The sequence below is a fragment of the Thamnophis sirtalis genome, unplaced genomic scaffold (assembly GCF_051295495.1).
Source record: "Thamnophis sirtalis isolate CommonGarterSnake01/CBP01778 unplaced genomic scaffold, rThaSir2_p1.2 scaffold_10, whole genome shotgun sequence".
Classification (NCBI taxonomy): Eukaryota; Metazoa; Chordata; class Lepidosauria; order Squamata; family Natricidae; genus Thamnophis; species Thamnophis sirtalis.
The window spans coordinates 62,073,678-62,087,152 of NW_028261390.1; the positions used below are offsets into that span (position 1 = coordinate 62,073,678).

The 13,475-nt window shown below is 40.0% G+C and overlaps 2 protein-coding genes across 3 annotated transcripts in view; one reads left to right on the top strand and one right to left on the bottom strand.

Annotated features, from left to right (window-relative positions):
• PAICS (phosphoribosylaminoimidazole carboxylase and phosphoribosylaminoimidazolesuccinocarboxamide synthase) overlaps positions 1-13,475 on the bottom strand; it is a 58,529-nt gene that overhangs the window by 21,791 nt on the left and 23,263 nt on the right. For both annotated transcript variants that reach the window (XM_087724702.1, XM_087724701.1), the window contains exons 7-10: positions 9,145-9,216; positions 8,540-8,899; positions 5,289-5,354; positions 2,226-2,416 (exon numbers count right to left, since the gene is read on the bottom strand). In XM_087724702.1, the coding sequence (XP_087580828.1) occupies positions 2,226-2,416; positions 5,289-5,354; positions 8,540-8,899; positions 9,145-9,216 (689 nt within the window). The remainder of the gene's footprint in view (positions 1-2,225; positions 2,417-5,288; positions 5,355-8,539; positions 8,900-9,144; positions 9,217-13,475) is intronic.
• PPAT (phosphoribosyl pyrophosphate amidotransferase) overlaps positions 1-13,475 on the top strand; it is a 66,954-nt gene that overhangs the window by 5,334 nt on the left and 48,145 nt on the right. The gene's annotated exons all lie outside the window — the stretch shown is intronic.

The window sequence follows — 13,475 nt, forward strand, 5'->3', positions numbered from 1 at the left end:
ATATCTATCTATCTATCTCTATCTATGTATCTATCTATATCTTTATCTATCTATCTATCTATCTATCTCTATCTATCTATCTATCTATGTATGTATCTATATCTATCTATGTATCTATCTATATCTATCTATCTATATCTCTGTCTGTCTATCATCTATCTATCTATCTATCTATCTATCTATCTATCTATCTATCTATCTATCTATCTATCTATCTATCTCTGGGGTCCCCAGCCCCTAGTCCAGGGATAAGGCAACCTGCGGCTCCGGAGCTGCATGTGGCTCTTTCATCCCTCTGCTGCAGCTCCCTGTCAACGGTTGGCTCCACAATTGATAGTGCTTTCGATTAGGACGGGTAGAGGAAAAAGGACTCAGCGCTAGGAGGACATACTATGATGGGGCAACTGGACTTCCGGCTGGCGCCAGAACTGAACGCGGGACTTCCAGTTAGAACTTTTGTGGCTCTTTAAGGTTGCCTACACCTGCCCTAATCCATGGACCGGCAGCGGTTCATGGCATGCCAGAAACTGGCCCACACAAACAAGTGAAGCCCCATTCGTGGGATGCACGGAGCACACAAAATTACGCCCCCTTTGGTCCATGGGAAATCCTCTCTCCGCGGAACCGGTCCCTAGTGCCCAAAAGGTTGTGGGCCACTGATCTAATGAATTCATGCTGTTTATGGTGATCAGAGTCTCTGTTTGTTCAATGAAAGTCTGTCTATCAATTAACCAGAAATTGCATCTACAAGTCTAACAGAATAAGGGGAAAATCTGGAATGTCTGTCATTATTATATAATCGCTTAGCAGTAGAAGATTAAACTTAAACTTTTAGGCAGCAGAAGATTAAACTTAAACAGACTACACAAAAGATAATGTTAAAGTCTCAGGTTTTAAGGCACATTGGATACGCAACATCATGCTTCTCGTAACAAACTTAATGCACATCCTTTCCTGTTTTAAATGGGGTGTCAGTAAGGGAGAACACGCATAGTTCAGGGTTTGAAATGTTGGATCTTGGTGTTTACTGGGGGTTTGTTTTCTGAAACATATTTCATTACCAAACATATGGTAAACTGGTGATGTTACCTAGTTTGGCTGTGAAACATTTGCAAGAAAAAAACCATGCCTAGCTAGTCCCCAATCCTAACCAACTGGGTGTCCTGATTAGGTTAACAGGTAAAATGAGTACTTTAAGTACCAATAAAGGAGAATATTTATAGCTCAAGGTTGAAAATAAGAGGTCCTTGATATTCTCTGAGCTTGCTTGTTTTCTTGCAGATGTTTCATTACCCTAACTATGGGTAGGTAACATCATCAGTGCTAGTGTTACCTAGTTAGGATAATGAAATGTCCTCAAGCAAGCTCAGAGAGCACCAAGGGGTACTTTAAGTATCTGAAGGAATGTCCTGTGTCTCATTTTTGGCACCCCTGTTTTAAATAAACAATTTATTTGAGGAGGAAAGAAAGCAGCAGACTCACTGTCAATTCAGTACTTAAATTGCTTGGATAAATATCTCTTAATTCTTATTAGCAACATCCATTGTTCTTAAAAAGCAGTATGTTGTTTTGCAACCAATAATACTAAAGCACAAAGTTGGGAGAGGGAGTCAAGAATCCATTTTTAAAAAGCATTTAGAGCAAATAAAATTTAGTTAAATAGCTTTGTAGTTAGAAAACAACTTTTTAAATGAAGACCTTCTGCAAAATTGAGAGGTGAGTGCATTTTCAGATTTTAAAACAAAGTTTTCAGTAAAATTTATCTCCAGTGAAAAATAGCTTACATACTTAAGTCCTATGTTTTTTTTTCTAAAATAATGGCCGAACTATCAGCATCCTTTTTTATTAGACACGTCTTGTGGTTTCTGATTCATACAGAGTCTGTGACTTCTTGTTTCTTTTGCATGACAGACTAAAACAGTTCTATTTCTGAGAAAATTAAGTGAGCAATCATTATTTTTGCATTTTTATACATCATTCCTTTGTCTGATTATATTTCCACTTAACGCATAAGCCGCCTTGAGTCAGTGGGTTTATTGACCTGTAAGTATGTAAGTATAAGATTACATATTTATATCTTGGAGCACATTTTACTATTTGTTTCATAGCAGGTCTTTGAAGTTACTGAAAGTTTAACTTTATTCTATTGTACATTTCAGCAGTTCTTTTATTGCTGTTTTACTGTTTGCCCAACACCCTTAGTAAGGTAAAGATATTAAACAAACCTGTTGTAGGGAGGGATGAGCAGTGTCTAGTGGTTTTCTTCTGATATCCTGCATCTCTTCCTGCTTGTAAAATCTTTCTAAAAACGTTGTTCGGTTTTTGATAACAGACTGCAAGCCGTCAGATACACATCTTTGTGATTGCACCGTTGTATTCTCTGACATGCTTTTCTTAAATTGAACAGGTGAAGACTCTGCATGAGAAAAGTAGTTTCAGAGATTATTTATTTAGCTTTCTCAAAAAATTAATACACTCTGATTTATTCTAATGAATGTCTGTCTGTCTGTCTGCCTATCTCTTGCTATCTATCTGTCTGTTTGGCTGTCTTCTGCTTGTCTATCTATCTATCTATCTATCTATCTATCTATCTATCATCTATCTCCTGCTCACTATCTATCTTTTTGTCTGTCTGTCTTCTGCTGTCTATCTATATCTATCTATCTATCTATCTATCTATCTATCTATCTATCTATCTATCTATCTATCTATCTATCTATCTATCTATCTATCTATCTATCTCCTGCTCTCTCTCTATCTTTTTCTGTGTCTGTCTTCTGCTGTCTGTCTGTCCGTCCGTCCGTCCATCCATCCATCCATCCATCCATCCATCCATCCATCCATCCATCCATCCATCTATCTATCTATCTATCTATCTATCTATCTATCTATCTATCTATCTATCTATCTCCTGCTCACTATCTATCTTTTTCTGTCTGTCTTTTGCTGTCTATATCTATCTGTCTGTCTGTCTATCTATCTATCTATCTATCTGTCTGTCTGTCTGTCTGTCTGTCTGTCTATCTATCTCCTGCTCACTATCTATCTTTTTGTCTGTCTGTCTTCTGCTGTCTCTATCTATCTATCTATCTATCTATCTATCTATCTATCTATCTATCTATCTATCTATCTCCTGCTCTCTATCTGTCTCTTTGTCTATGTCTGTCTTCCGCTATCTGTCTGTCTATCCATCCAGACATACAGATTGCACCAGTTTGCTTGGAGCATTCATCCAATCTTTGGGTCTTTTGCCCTAAATAAACTTTTTATATCTCTGCAAACAACAGTGATCTCCCTAAACAAGAAGCTTTTCAAGCTGGCACACATTCAAAATTTTTGGGAACATATTGGGGCTATCATGATGAAAGCACCAGGTTAGGAGAAGGCAAACTGCTAAAGTTGCTCCTTGCAACTTACATATGTCTTTTTACTGAATAGGAAGGTGTCTTTCAAAGCGCACTGGATTATGGGGGAATATTGTGGGCTTAATATAGCCACTATATTAAAAAAATATAAGCTATGCTAAAGGCTGCATGAATTCCAGTGGGTTTTTTTTTCTCATTACAATGTCCATTAAAATGGATACAAGTAAACACAAGGTGTCTGGCAGATACGAGTGCAGGGATGGCTAACCTTTTCCGGAGTGCCCAAAACGTGCCCATGTGTACACGAATGCATGCCTGCACACCTGAATGCCCCAAAAGCAATATGTGCTTGCACCCCCACATCCATACGCGCCCCCTACATGTGCCCACATGCATGCGCGTGCAGCCCTCCACTCACCTCACCCTGTGCCTGTGCACATGAGCCCCCCCCCGCATGTGCGTGCAGGCCCCCCACATGCGGCTTGCCTCCATGCACGTGTGGCAAAGACCCAAAGACCAGCTGTCCAATGGGAAGCATGCGTGGCAGAGCGAAGCTGGGGCAATGGTTCGCGTGCCCACAGAGAGGGCGCTGCATGCCACCTCTGGCACATATGCCATAGGTTAACCATCACAGTACTAGTGGAATTCCCAAAGAGATACTGTACCCTGGGATGTTCCTTCCTTCCTCCATCCATCCCTCCCCTCCCCCCCCCTTTTTGAGGGAAGGGAGACCTGCCTATATTGGTACTAAGTCGGATCCCTGCTAGTGAACCAGGAATAATCCCTTTTAAAAAGTTTGTTTATTGTATTGTATTGTATTGCATTTTATTATTTGTATGCCGCCCTTCTCCGGGAGGACTCAGGGCAGCAAACAATTCAAGGGGGAAAAAAAGGGGGAACATAAAAGACAAAATACAAATAATAAAAGTAGACAACAGTCGCACAGCCATACATGTCGAGAGGGGAGGGAACTCATCAACCCCAGGCCTGCCGGCAAAGCCAGGTTTTGACGGCTTTTCGGAAGGCCTGGAGAGAGGTGAGGGTCCGAATCCCTGCGGGGAGTTCATTCCAGAGGGCCGGAGCTGCCACAGAGAAGGCCCTCCCCCGGGTAATAGCCAGGTGGCATTGGCTGGTAGATGGCACCCGGAGGAGGCCAACCCTGTGAGATCTAATGGGTCTGTGGGAGGTAATTGGCAGCAGGCGGTCTCTCAAGTACCCAGATCCAATACCATGAAGGGCTTTATAAGTCACGAATCCATCCACATATAATTGCATGAAGCAAGGCATTCTGCTTCCATAATCTCTAAAGAGAAGTAGTGGGCGCTAGTGCTATTTTATGCAGTTTGGGCAAATAAACACACAACAGTTTCTTCCAGGTAGTCCTTGACTTAACAACCATTCATTTAGCAATGGTGAAAGTTGTAACATCACTGAAAGACTTTAAAATAGTCCTCAACGTTTAAGGTGTTGCCACAGCATCCCCAGAGACACGAGGTCAAAATGTGGATTCTTGGCAACTGGTATGTAGTTACAGTGGTTACAGCATCTAAGACTCACGTGATTGTCATTCGTGACAGACAGCTTCCAATAAGCCAAGTCAAAGGTAGAAGCCAATTTACTTAATGGCTGCAAGATTCATTTAACAACCGCAGAAATTTTCTTAACAACCATGGCCAAAAAGGTCATAAAATCAAGGACAACTCACTTAACAACCACCTTGCTCAGCAACAGAAATTGTGTCCTCAATTGTGGTCATAAGTCAAGGATTACTTGTATTTTGAAACACACCCTGGGTTGCTTATCTCTTCACAGTAGCTTCCACAAAACAATAAATGCAGTATAAATGGACAGATTGCCTGGGCATTTTGTTATTATCTTATATCTCTTGTACATCTAGTCAATGATAGGGTAAAAAATCATTACCTTCTTCAGAGACTTTTCTCTTGACTCTCAGTGGTATCGGGTCTGTGATAACATCTGTAAGCATCTCTTTTAAAAAAGACAGTAAATATTTATTGGCAATGTGCTATTAAAATTCGGGGTGCAAGATGGATAAATTGGATGAAGAGTGGGAAGTAGAGGAGAGAGGTAAGTGTAGAAGAGAGGGATGGAGAGGGCAAGGGGGGGAAGAGGAGGAGAGAAAGGAGGAGTGGAAAGGGGAGAGAGGAAGGGGAAGTAGAGAAGGGAAGGATGACAGAGGGAAGAAAGGAGGTAGGGAGGGGGAGGAGAGAGGGAGAAGAAAATGATGGATAAGGTACAAATATGGTGTATGGAGAGCAGAAGAGCCAATAATTGTTTTTGGGAGGTGATGGTAAGGTGAACTGATGTAAACATTTAATAATACAATATGATGTTGGCTATGTAATAGTATACATGTGATAATATGAAAATGGAAAAATATAAAATTTTATTAAAAAAAAGATGGATTCATTTGTTCATAGGTTAATCTAAATGCCTTAGTTTACACTTCTGGAACTAAAATAAGTAGAAACACAGCTACAATTTGTTCTGCTTGTTTTAAATTTCTCTAAATTTCTTCAGTGATAATTGCCTGGGTCATCAACATAGATACAGAGCTGCGTGCAAAGGTTTAGATACCGCTGGTCAAATCTTTTCTTCTTTCAATGAAAATCTACGTAATATATCCTGGATACCTTTTCACTTGATTAACTCCTGCTAATAAGACACCTCCCCCCCCCCTGCCGATCTTCATTCATCAATGTGTTCTAAATACTATTTCAGTGATGAATGAATGCTCTCATCTTTTAACCTCTCAGTCTATGATTTTCTGCATACTTTCAAGAGCCATGGGTTTCTCTAAGCAGCTTCTCTGAGCATTTGAAAATTAGAATTACATACTCAAGAAGCGTATATGGAATTTCATTTGGCATCAAAAAAACTCCATGTCCTTACAATAGGTAGAGAACTTGGGAAGGGCATATTGCATCCCTCAAAAAGGTAGCAGTGTGCAATCTGTGGCAATTCTAGACAGTGCCCATGAAAAAGAGGCATGGATCAGATCCTGTCAAACAAATCTTATTTCATTCTTTGACCAAGTGCCTCAATTAGTGGATTAGTGAAATGCAGTGGATATAGTATATACTTAGATTTCAGCAAAGCATTTGACAAAGTAGACACAACTTATTTCTTGGTAGGCTAAAAAAAATGTGGGATACCCAGCATCCCCATCAGATGGATTTGTAACTGGCTGACAAAATCACACTCAATGTATGGTCCTCAGTAAAAATACATATACATGGAAGGAAGGAAGCAGTGGGATAGCCAAGGTTTTAAGCCCAGTGCTCTTCAACATCTTCAGAAATGATTTAGATGAGGGAATTGAAGGGGAACTCAATAAAAATTGCAAACAACACTAAGCTGGCAGGAATAGCCAACACTCCAGAAGATAGGCTCAAGATCCAGATAAGTCCTATCTAACAAAATGAAATTCAGTGTAGAGAAAAGTAAGGTTTTATATTAGGCAAGAAAAGTGAAATGTACAGGTGTAAATTAGGTAAAACCTGGCTCAATAGCAGTAACTGTGAGAGGGATCTTGGAGTCCTAGTGGACAATCGCTTAAATATGAGCCAGCAGTGCGTAGCAGCAGCCAACAAAGCCAATGCAATCCTAGATTGCGTTAACGCAGTGATTGAATCAAGATCATGTGAAATATTAGCACCGCTTTATAAAGCCTTAGTAAGGCCACACTTAGAATACTGTATCCAGTTTTAGTCACTATATTTTTAAAAAATGGTGTAGATACTCTAGAAATAGTGCAGAAAAGAGCAACAAAGATGATTAGGGGGCTGGAGGCTAAAACATGAACGATTGCAAGAATTAGGTTTATCTAGTGAAAGATTAGGTTGACTGCAGTGGTCCAATATTTGAAGGGCTGCCACAAAGAAGAGGGGATCAACCTATTTTTCAAAGCACCAGAAGGCAAGGCAAAAAAAAAAAGCAAAACCCAACCAATGGTTGAAAACCAATCAAGGAGAGAAGCAGCCTAGAACTAAGGTGAAATTTCCAACAGTAAGAACAATTAACCAGTAGAACATCTTGCCTTCAGAAGTTATGGATGGTCCATCACGGGAGGCTTTTAAGAAGAGACTGGCCAGCCACTTGTCTGGGATGGCATGGGGGCTCCTGCTTGTGCAGGGGATTGGACTAGAAGATCTCCAAGATCCCTTCCAACTCTGTTATTATGTGATCTGAAAAGCTAATCTCAAGGGTTTAACCAACTGCTTTCCATAGCTAGGGCCTCTTACACCGTGACCCGTCAAAACCGCGGTCCACAAAAGCGCGCTCGACGAAAGCGCGCATTTGATGTCATCACAGCGCGACGAAAAAAATTAAAAATTGAAATAAAAATAATTAAAGCAAGCCGATTCACATAAAGGTAAGGGTTAGGGTTAGGGTTAGGGTTAGGTTAAGGGTTAGGGTTAGAGCGTTAGGGTTACGTTTAGCGTTAGGTTAAGGGTTAGCGTTAGGTTTAGCGTTAGGTTAAGGGTTAGGTTTAGGGTTAGATTTAGGGTTAGGTTACGGGTTAGGTTTAGGGTTAGGTTTGGGGGGTTAGGGTAAGGTTTTCGCTTTATTTTTACATTTATCGATCACAGCGCGATGTTTTCGTCGCGCTGTGATGTCACGTACGCGCTTTTGTCTACCGCGGTTTTGTGGTGGAACCCTCTTACACAAGAATAGATGCTATGTGTCTTTTAACTGCCTGACAACAAGAACAAACATTAATCTGCAGGCCAAGATCTTATGTAGGCTTATTTATAACATCAAATCCAAACTTAATTTTCAACTGCAATCAAATTAATTGTAGTTAGGAGTTTATCAGCCATGTTGATATATAAGTCTGTGTAAGGACAAGGGTGGGGTAATGGGCAGTCATGCTCAGCAGGAAGGAGGTAAGGAGAGAGGGCATATGATTTTGTGACCTACTCCTGATTATATAAATAAGTTGCTTCTTTCATGTGCAACACCCTTCTGGTGATTTCCTTTTCGGATGAGGATTATTTAACTCTGAATTTCAAGGCTTAGATTAAACTTGTTTCCACCGTCCTGATATAACCATAGCTTTGATAACGCATTTCCTCTTAATATTTAACACGCTTCTGTGGTGTTATTAGCATTTAGTATCAAATTGGTTCTGTCCCTACATATAAGCATACCTGGCGGCTGATTCCTCAAAATGCAGTCAATTTCGTCATAAAATCTCATCTTCCTGCTTGCGTTACCAATCTGATTGTTTTCTTTCTGCACCGCTCGATACTCATATTTTAAGTTCTTGTATTTTGTACGACACTGTTTCCAGTCTCTGTCTATTCCAACTTTCATTAGCCTTCTAGCAATCTCCTCAAATATTTCTTTATTCCTCGTTGCTCCTTCAAGCATTTGTTGTATTTCCTCATCTGACCATATATTTATTAGAGCCCTGACTTCATTGTCGCACCAATGCTTTCCTGCTCCTGTGTCATTGACGGTAATAACTCTGAAGTGGTTTTGGGCTTCATCCAAGGTCATCTGAATGTCTGAAGATATAAAATGGAACAAAAGTATTTCACAAATTAAAAACAGATGTTGCATTTCCCCTCATAAAAAGATTCAATGAGTATTTAACTAGGCAAACACCTAAACCAAAAAAAAAATGGAATATTATATAAAGAAATTAGGGCTGTGTACCACTTCAGATACTCCCATCTAGAACCACAATTCATAAAATATTTTTCTGAGTAATCTCCTCCCATTGTTGATCAGAAGTAAAGAAAAAGCTTACCTGTCCCAGGTGCCTGTTTATACACTGAGAATCCGCATGTATCCTCTGAAATTGTGCTGACTGAATCATCATCTGTCAAAACAACCCAATTGTTCATTATCATGTTGCATGTCTTCCAAATTTACCTCTAATTAATAATTAAATTTACTAAAGTTGAAGCAATATAGAAAACTGCTCCTCCCATTGCTGTGTTCTTTAACGCTGCACCTTCATATGAGGTGTTTCTTGGCATGTAGACTTCAACTGCCTTGGGCCTTTGTAATTTGGTGGTAATATAAACCTAATAAATTAATATTTATGCTGAGATAGTTGAGAAGAGTATTTGTATTTGTATTTGGTTTATTTGTATGCCGCCCTTCTCCAGGAGGGACTCAGCGCGGCGAACAACTCAAAGGGGAAAGGGAACATAAACAACAGTACACATAATTAAAATACACGAAAATCACACAGCCATACCAGTCGAGAGGGGAGGGGAACTCATCAACCCCAGGCCTGCCGGCACAGCCAGGTTTTGACGGCTTTCCGGAAGGCCTGGAGAGAGGTGAGGGTCCGGATCTCCGTGGGGAGTTCATTCCAAAGGGCCGGAGCTGCTACAGAGAAGGCCCTCCCCCCCTGCTATAAGATTGTTCTGCCTGTTTCAAGATATTGACCAAAACAGAAGATCCAAACAAGTATGTGTTATACTAAGCTTTAGTTATGCTTACACCTATATATCCTTTTCTCCATATTTACAGCATGGGCAAATAGTAAATTTTTAAAAGAGTTGATTGCATTGGGCAGCTTAGATGAATTATTGCATCCTCACAACATTTTCACACCTAAAATGTCACAATGTCACCAAATAAAATTGCAACCCTAAATTGGGAAAAACAGCAAGCCTCACCCTCAATACTGGTATATTATTAAGAAAAAAGAATGATAGTGTGAGTACAGTATATCTATGACTATAGATAGTATAACACTAAAAGAATCTTCTTTACTCCTTAAGATTCCTTCTCTGGTAAGCAAAATTAACTTCCCTTGCAATAGTTAGTTTATTATTTTGTAATGAACACAAAATAGTTGTTTACTGTTTTCCTGAACTTGGTATCTCCTTTTAATTCTGCTGACTGGGAATTCTGGGGTTTGCACAGCTGAAAGGTACCACATTGTGAAAACTATTCTATTTTATGATTTAACATATTTTCATTTATTCTTCCTGTTGTTATAGTTTCTAATTGAGGGTGCATCCAAAGTCATATGTTGTGTTCCTGTGATATATACTTGGGAGTCTGCTTAGTTAACTATAAGAAGATTTGCAGCCTTGATTTTCTTGTCTCTTCAGGCATTCTAAATGAGTAACTGTTCCACCAGTTTACTTACTAATTGCTAATTAGAAAGCAGTTTGGTAAAGTGTGCTATTACTGAATAGCAGTGGAATAGTTTTGTATTTAACATTCAGGGAGGTTGGAGCAGGGGTGGGCAACTTTATGATTTATGGACTTCAACTCCCAGAATTCCTGAGCCCAGGAATTCTGGGAGTTGAAGTCCACAGGTCATAAAAGGGCCATAGTTGCCCACCCCTGGGTTGGAGGGATGGGTTGTTGAGGGCAGGTGTCCCCAACCTCTGGGCCACAGAGCAGCACTGGTCTGTAGTCACCAGGGACTGCGCTGTGCAAGTGAAGGCCCATCTCTGCACACGCAAGATACAGGCAGCACACAAAACCATGTCCCCCTGTCCATGGAAAACCACCTTCTATGGAACCAGATTTGGGGGGGGGGCGCTTGTCTCGGGGACTCATAGTTGCTTGAGCCGCGGTGGCACAGTGTTTAGAATGCAGTACTGCAGGTTGCTTCTGCTGACTGCCAGCTGCCTGCAATTTGGCAGTTCAAATCTCACCAGTTCAAGGTTGACTCATCCTTGGGAGGTGGATAAAATGCGCACCCAATATGCTGACTCTATAAACTGCTTAAGAGAGGGCTGTAAAGCACTGTGAAGTGGCATATAAGTTTTAAGTGCTATTGCCATTGCTGTTGTGAACCACTGAATTGCCTAACCATGTTTTACACCAGGGCTCCCCATTGGCTGGTTTTCAGATCACATCAAGGGACTTGGGACCTATTGAACTTTCAAATCCTTCCTTTTCACTTACGGTCCATGTGCAAAAAGTGATCTTAAATCAGAGACTTTTAAACCAGGGATAGGGTTATATTTTCCATATGAAACCTTGTAGGAAGGATTGTAACTGGAAAAGGTGGTTTAATGGAAATAAACAGCTCTCTCTCTCTCTCTCTCTCTCTCTCTCTCTCTCTCTCTCTCTCTCTCTCTCTCTCCCTCCCTCCCTCCCTCCCTCCCTCCCTCCCTCTCTCCCTCCCTCTCTCTCTCTTCCTCTGTCCCTCCCTCTCTGTCTGTCTGTATACACACACAAACACTGTTCTTCTGTTTTGTAATTGAAATATATTGAGGCTGCTGTTTATTTTTTTTAAAGGACAGAATGGCTGAATTTTCATTTCAGGAATGAAAATGTATTACGGTAGTTGGTAAAGATAAAAATTGCTTTTCAATTTGACACTTCTGGCCAATTAAATTGACTTGGTGAAAACTTGTGCTGCTGTTCAAATGGCTTTTGAATAAGGCCTTTGAAGCCCTTGGTTTGAAACTGCTGCTAGTCAAAAATAGCTGATGGGGGAGGAAAAAAAATGCATTTGGGGAAAATAAGTCCAACTCACTTTTTGTCTACATCTGAATTCAGATATTTTATTTTTATAACACTGTCCTAATTTCAAAAGGATTTTGGACACAAAAAGAAGAAAATAGCAACTTAAGAATAATAACCCTTGCAAATTGATCAATAACGTAAAAGACCATTTTAAAGTTACCCCAGATTTCAAAAAAGCTACTTACAACCCTTCCTTGAAGTTACAGCTATTGTCTCCCCAGACAAGTGATTGCATTTTGGGATCTCGGTAACCAGCTTTCATTTGCAATGACTTGCAGCTTCTTTATAGCCACATGACTACAACTTGACTATTTTTCTGGTTTCCAGCAAAAATCAGCCTATTGGATATGCTTGATTCACTTAATAACAACGTGATTCACTTAACCACTTTGTAACTCACTTAAGGGCCTTAATAAAAATGATCATATAATCTCATCTGGTCACATGGTGTCTTGAAACAAGTTTCATTCGATATTCTGGGTTCTATTGTGATTGTAAATTGAGAACTAATCTACAGATTGTAAGTACCATATTTTTCGGAGTATAAGATGCACTGGAGCATAAGACGCTCCAAGATTTTCAGAGGCAAATTAAAAAAAAGTTTTTTGTACTCTGCAGACCTCCCCAAAATGGCCTGTTTTTTCACAAAAACAGGCTGTTTTTTTTTGTCATAGCCTTTAGGAGGATTGTAGAGTGCTCCTGGGGGCTGCCCCCCCCCCAAAATGAACAAAAAACTTCCTGTTTTTTGTGAAAAATGGCCCATTTTTGTCAAAAAAAGGGCATGCATAGCCTTTACAAGGCTTATAGAGTGCTCCTGGGGGGCAAAAATAGCCCATTTTTCACTCATTTTTGCCCTCCCCAGCCCCCAGGAGCACTCTGGAAACCTCCTAAAGGCTATGCACGGCTATTTTTGCAAAGAGGGCGGGGTTTTGGGAGGCCAAAAATGCTGTATTCAGAGTATAAGACGCACCCAGATTTTCAGCCTCTTTTTTGAGGGAAAACTGTGTGTCTTATACCCTGAAAAATACAGTATGTGGAGTACATGGAAACACTATTTCATAGAGCCAGATCAGACCAGAAAAATTCAGTTAACATCCTATTTCCACAACTGGCAACATGGTGTGCATGAAAGGCACACACTTTCTAATGTTATGTCCCCAGATCTGCTGTTGATGTTTATCTCTCACTAATTACAATTCTTAAAATACAAGTTGAGAGTCATTGTCAAGTGCATCCAACAAAGCTTATCTTTTTCAGCTGGTGGGGAGTGTTTATTACAGTTTCATATTTGCGAATTTCTTAAATTTGCAAGAGGTCAGGACCTGAAAATAATTTACCTGTTTTTATATATGCTACCCAATACCCCCCTCTTTTTTTTTTTCAAATAAACAATTCTGTTTTTTATTTATTTATTTGATATTGCGTTTAATTCTTTTCTCCAAAATCATCCCAGAACAGGCTACTGAGGTCCATGGAATTGTAAATAAAATGAAGGTTGTAATGTGAATTATAAGCAGTTAGTATATTTTAGAAACTGATCTTGCAGAAGTAAATACCATTGTTTGGCGATGGAAGGCAAGGAATGCAAGTTTGGCTGTGGAAGAAACGCGAATTGTGCCAACAGTGGAAACA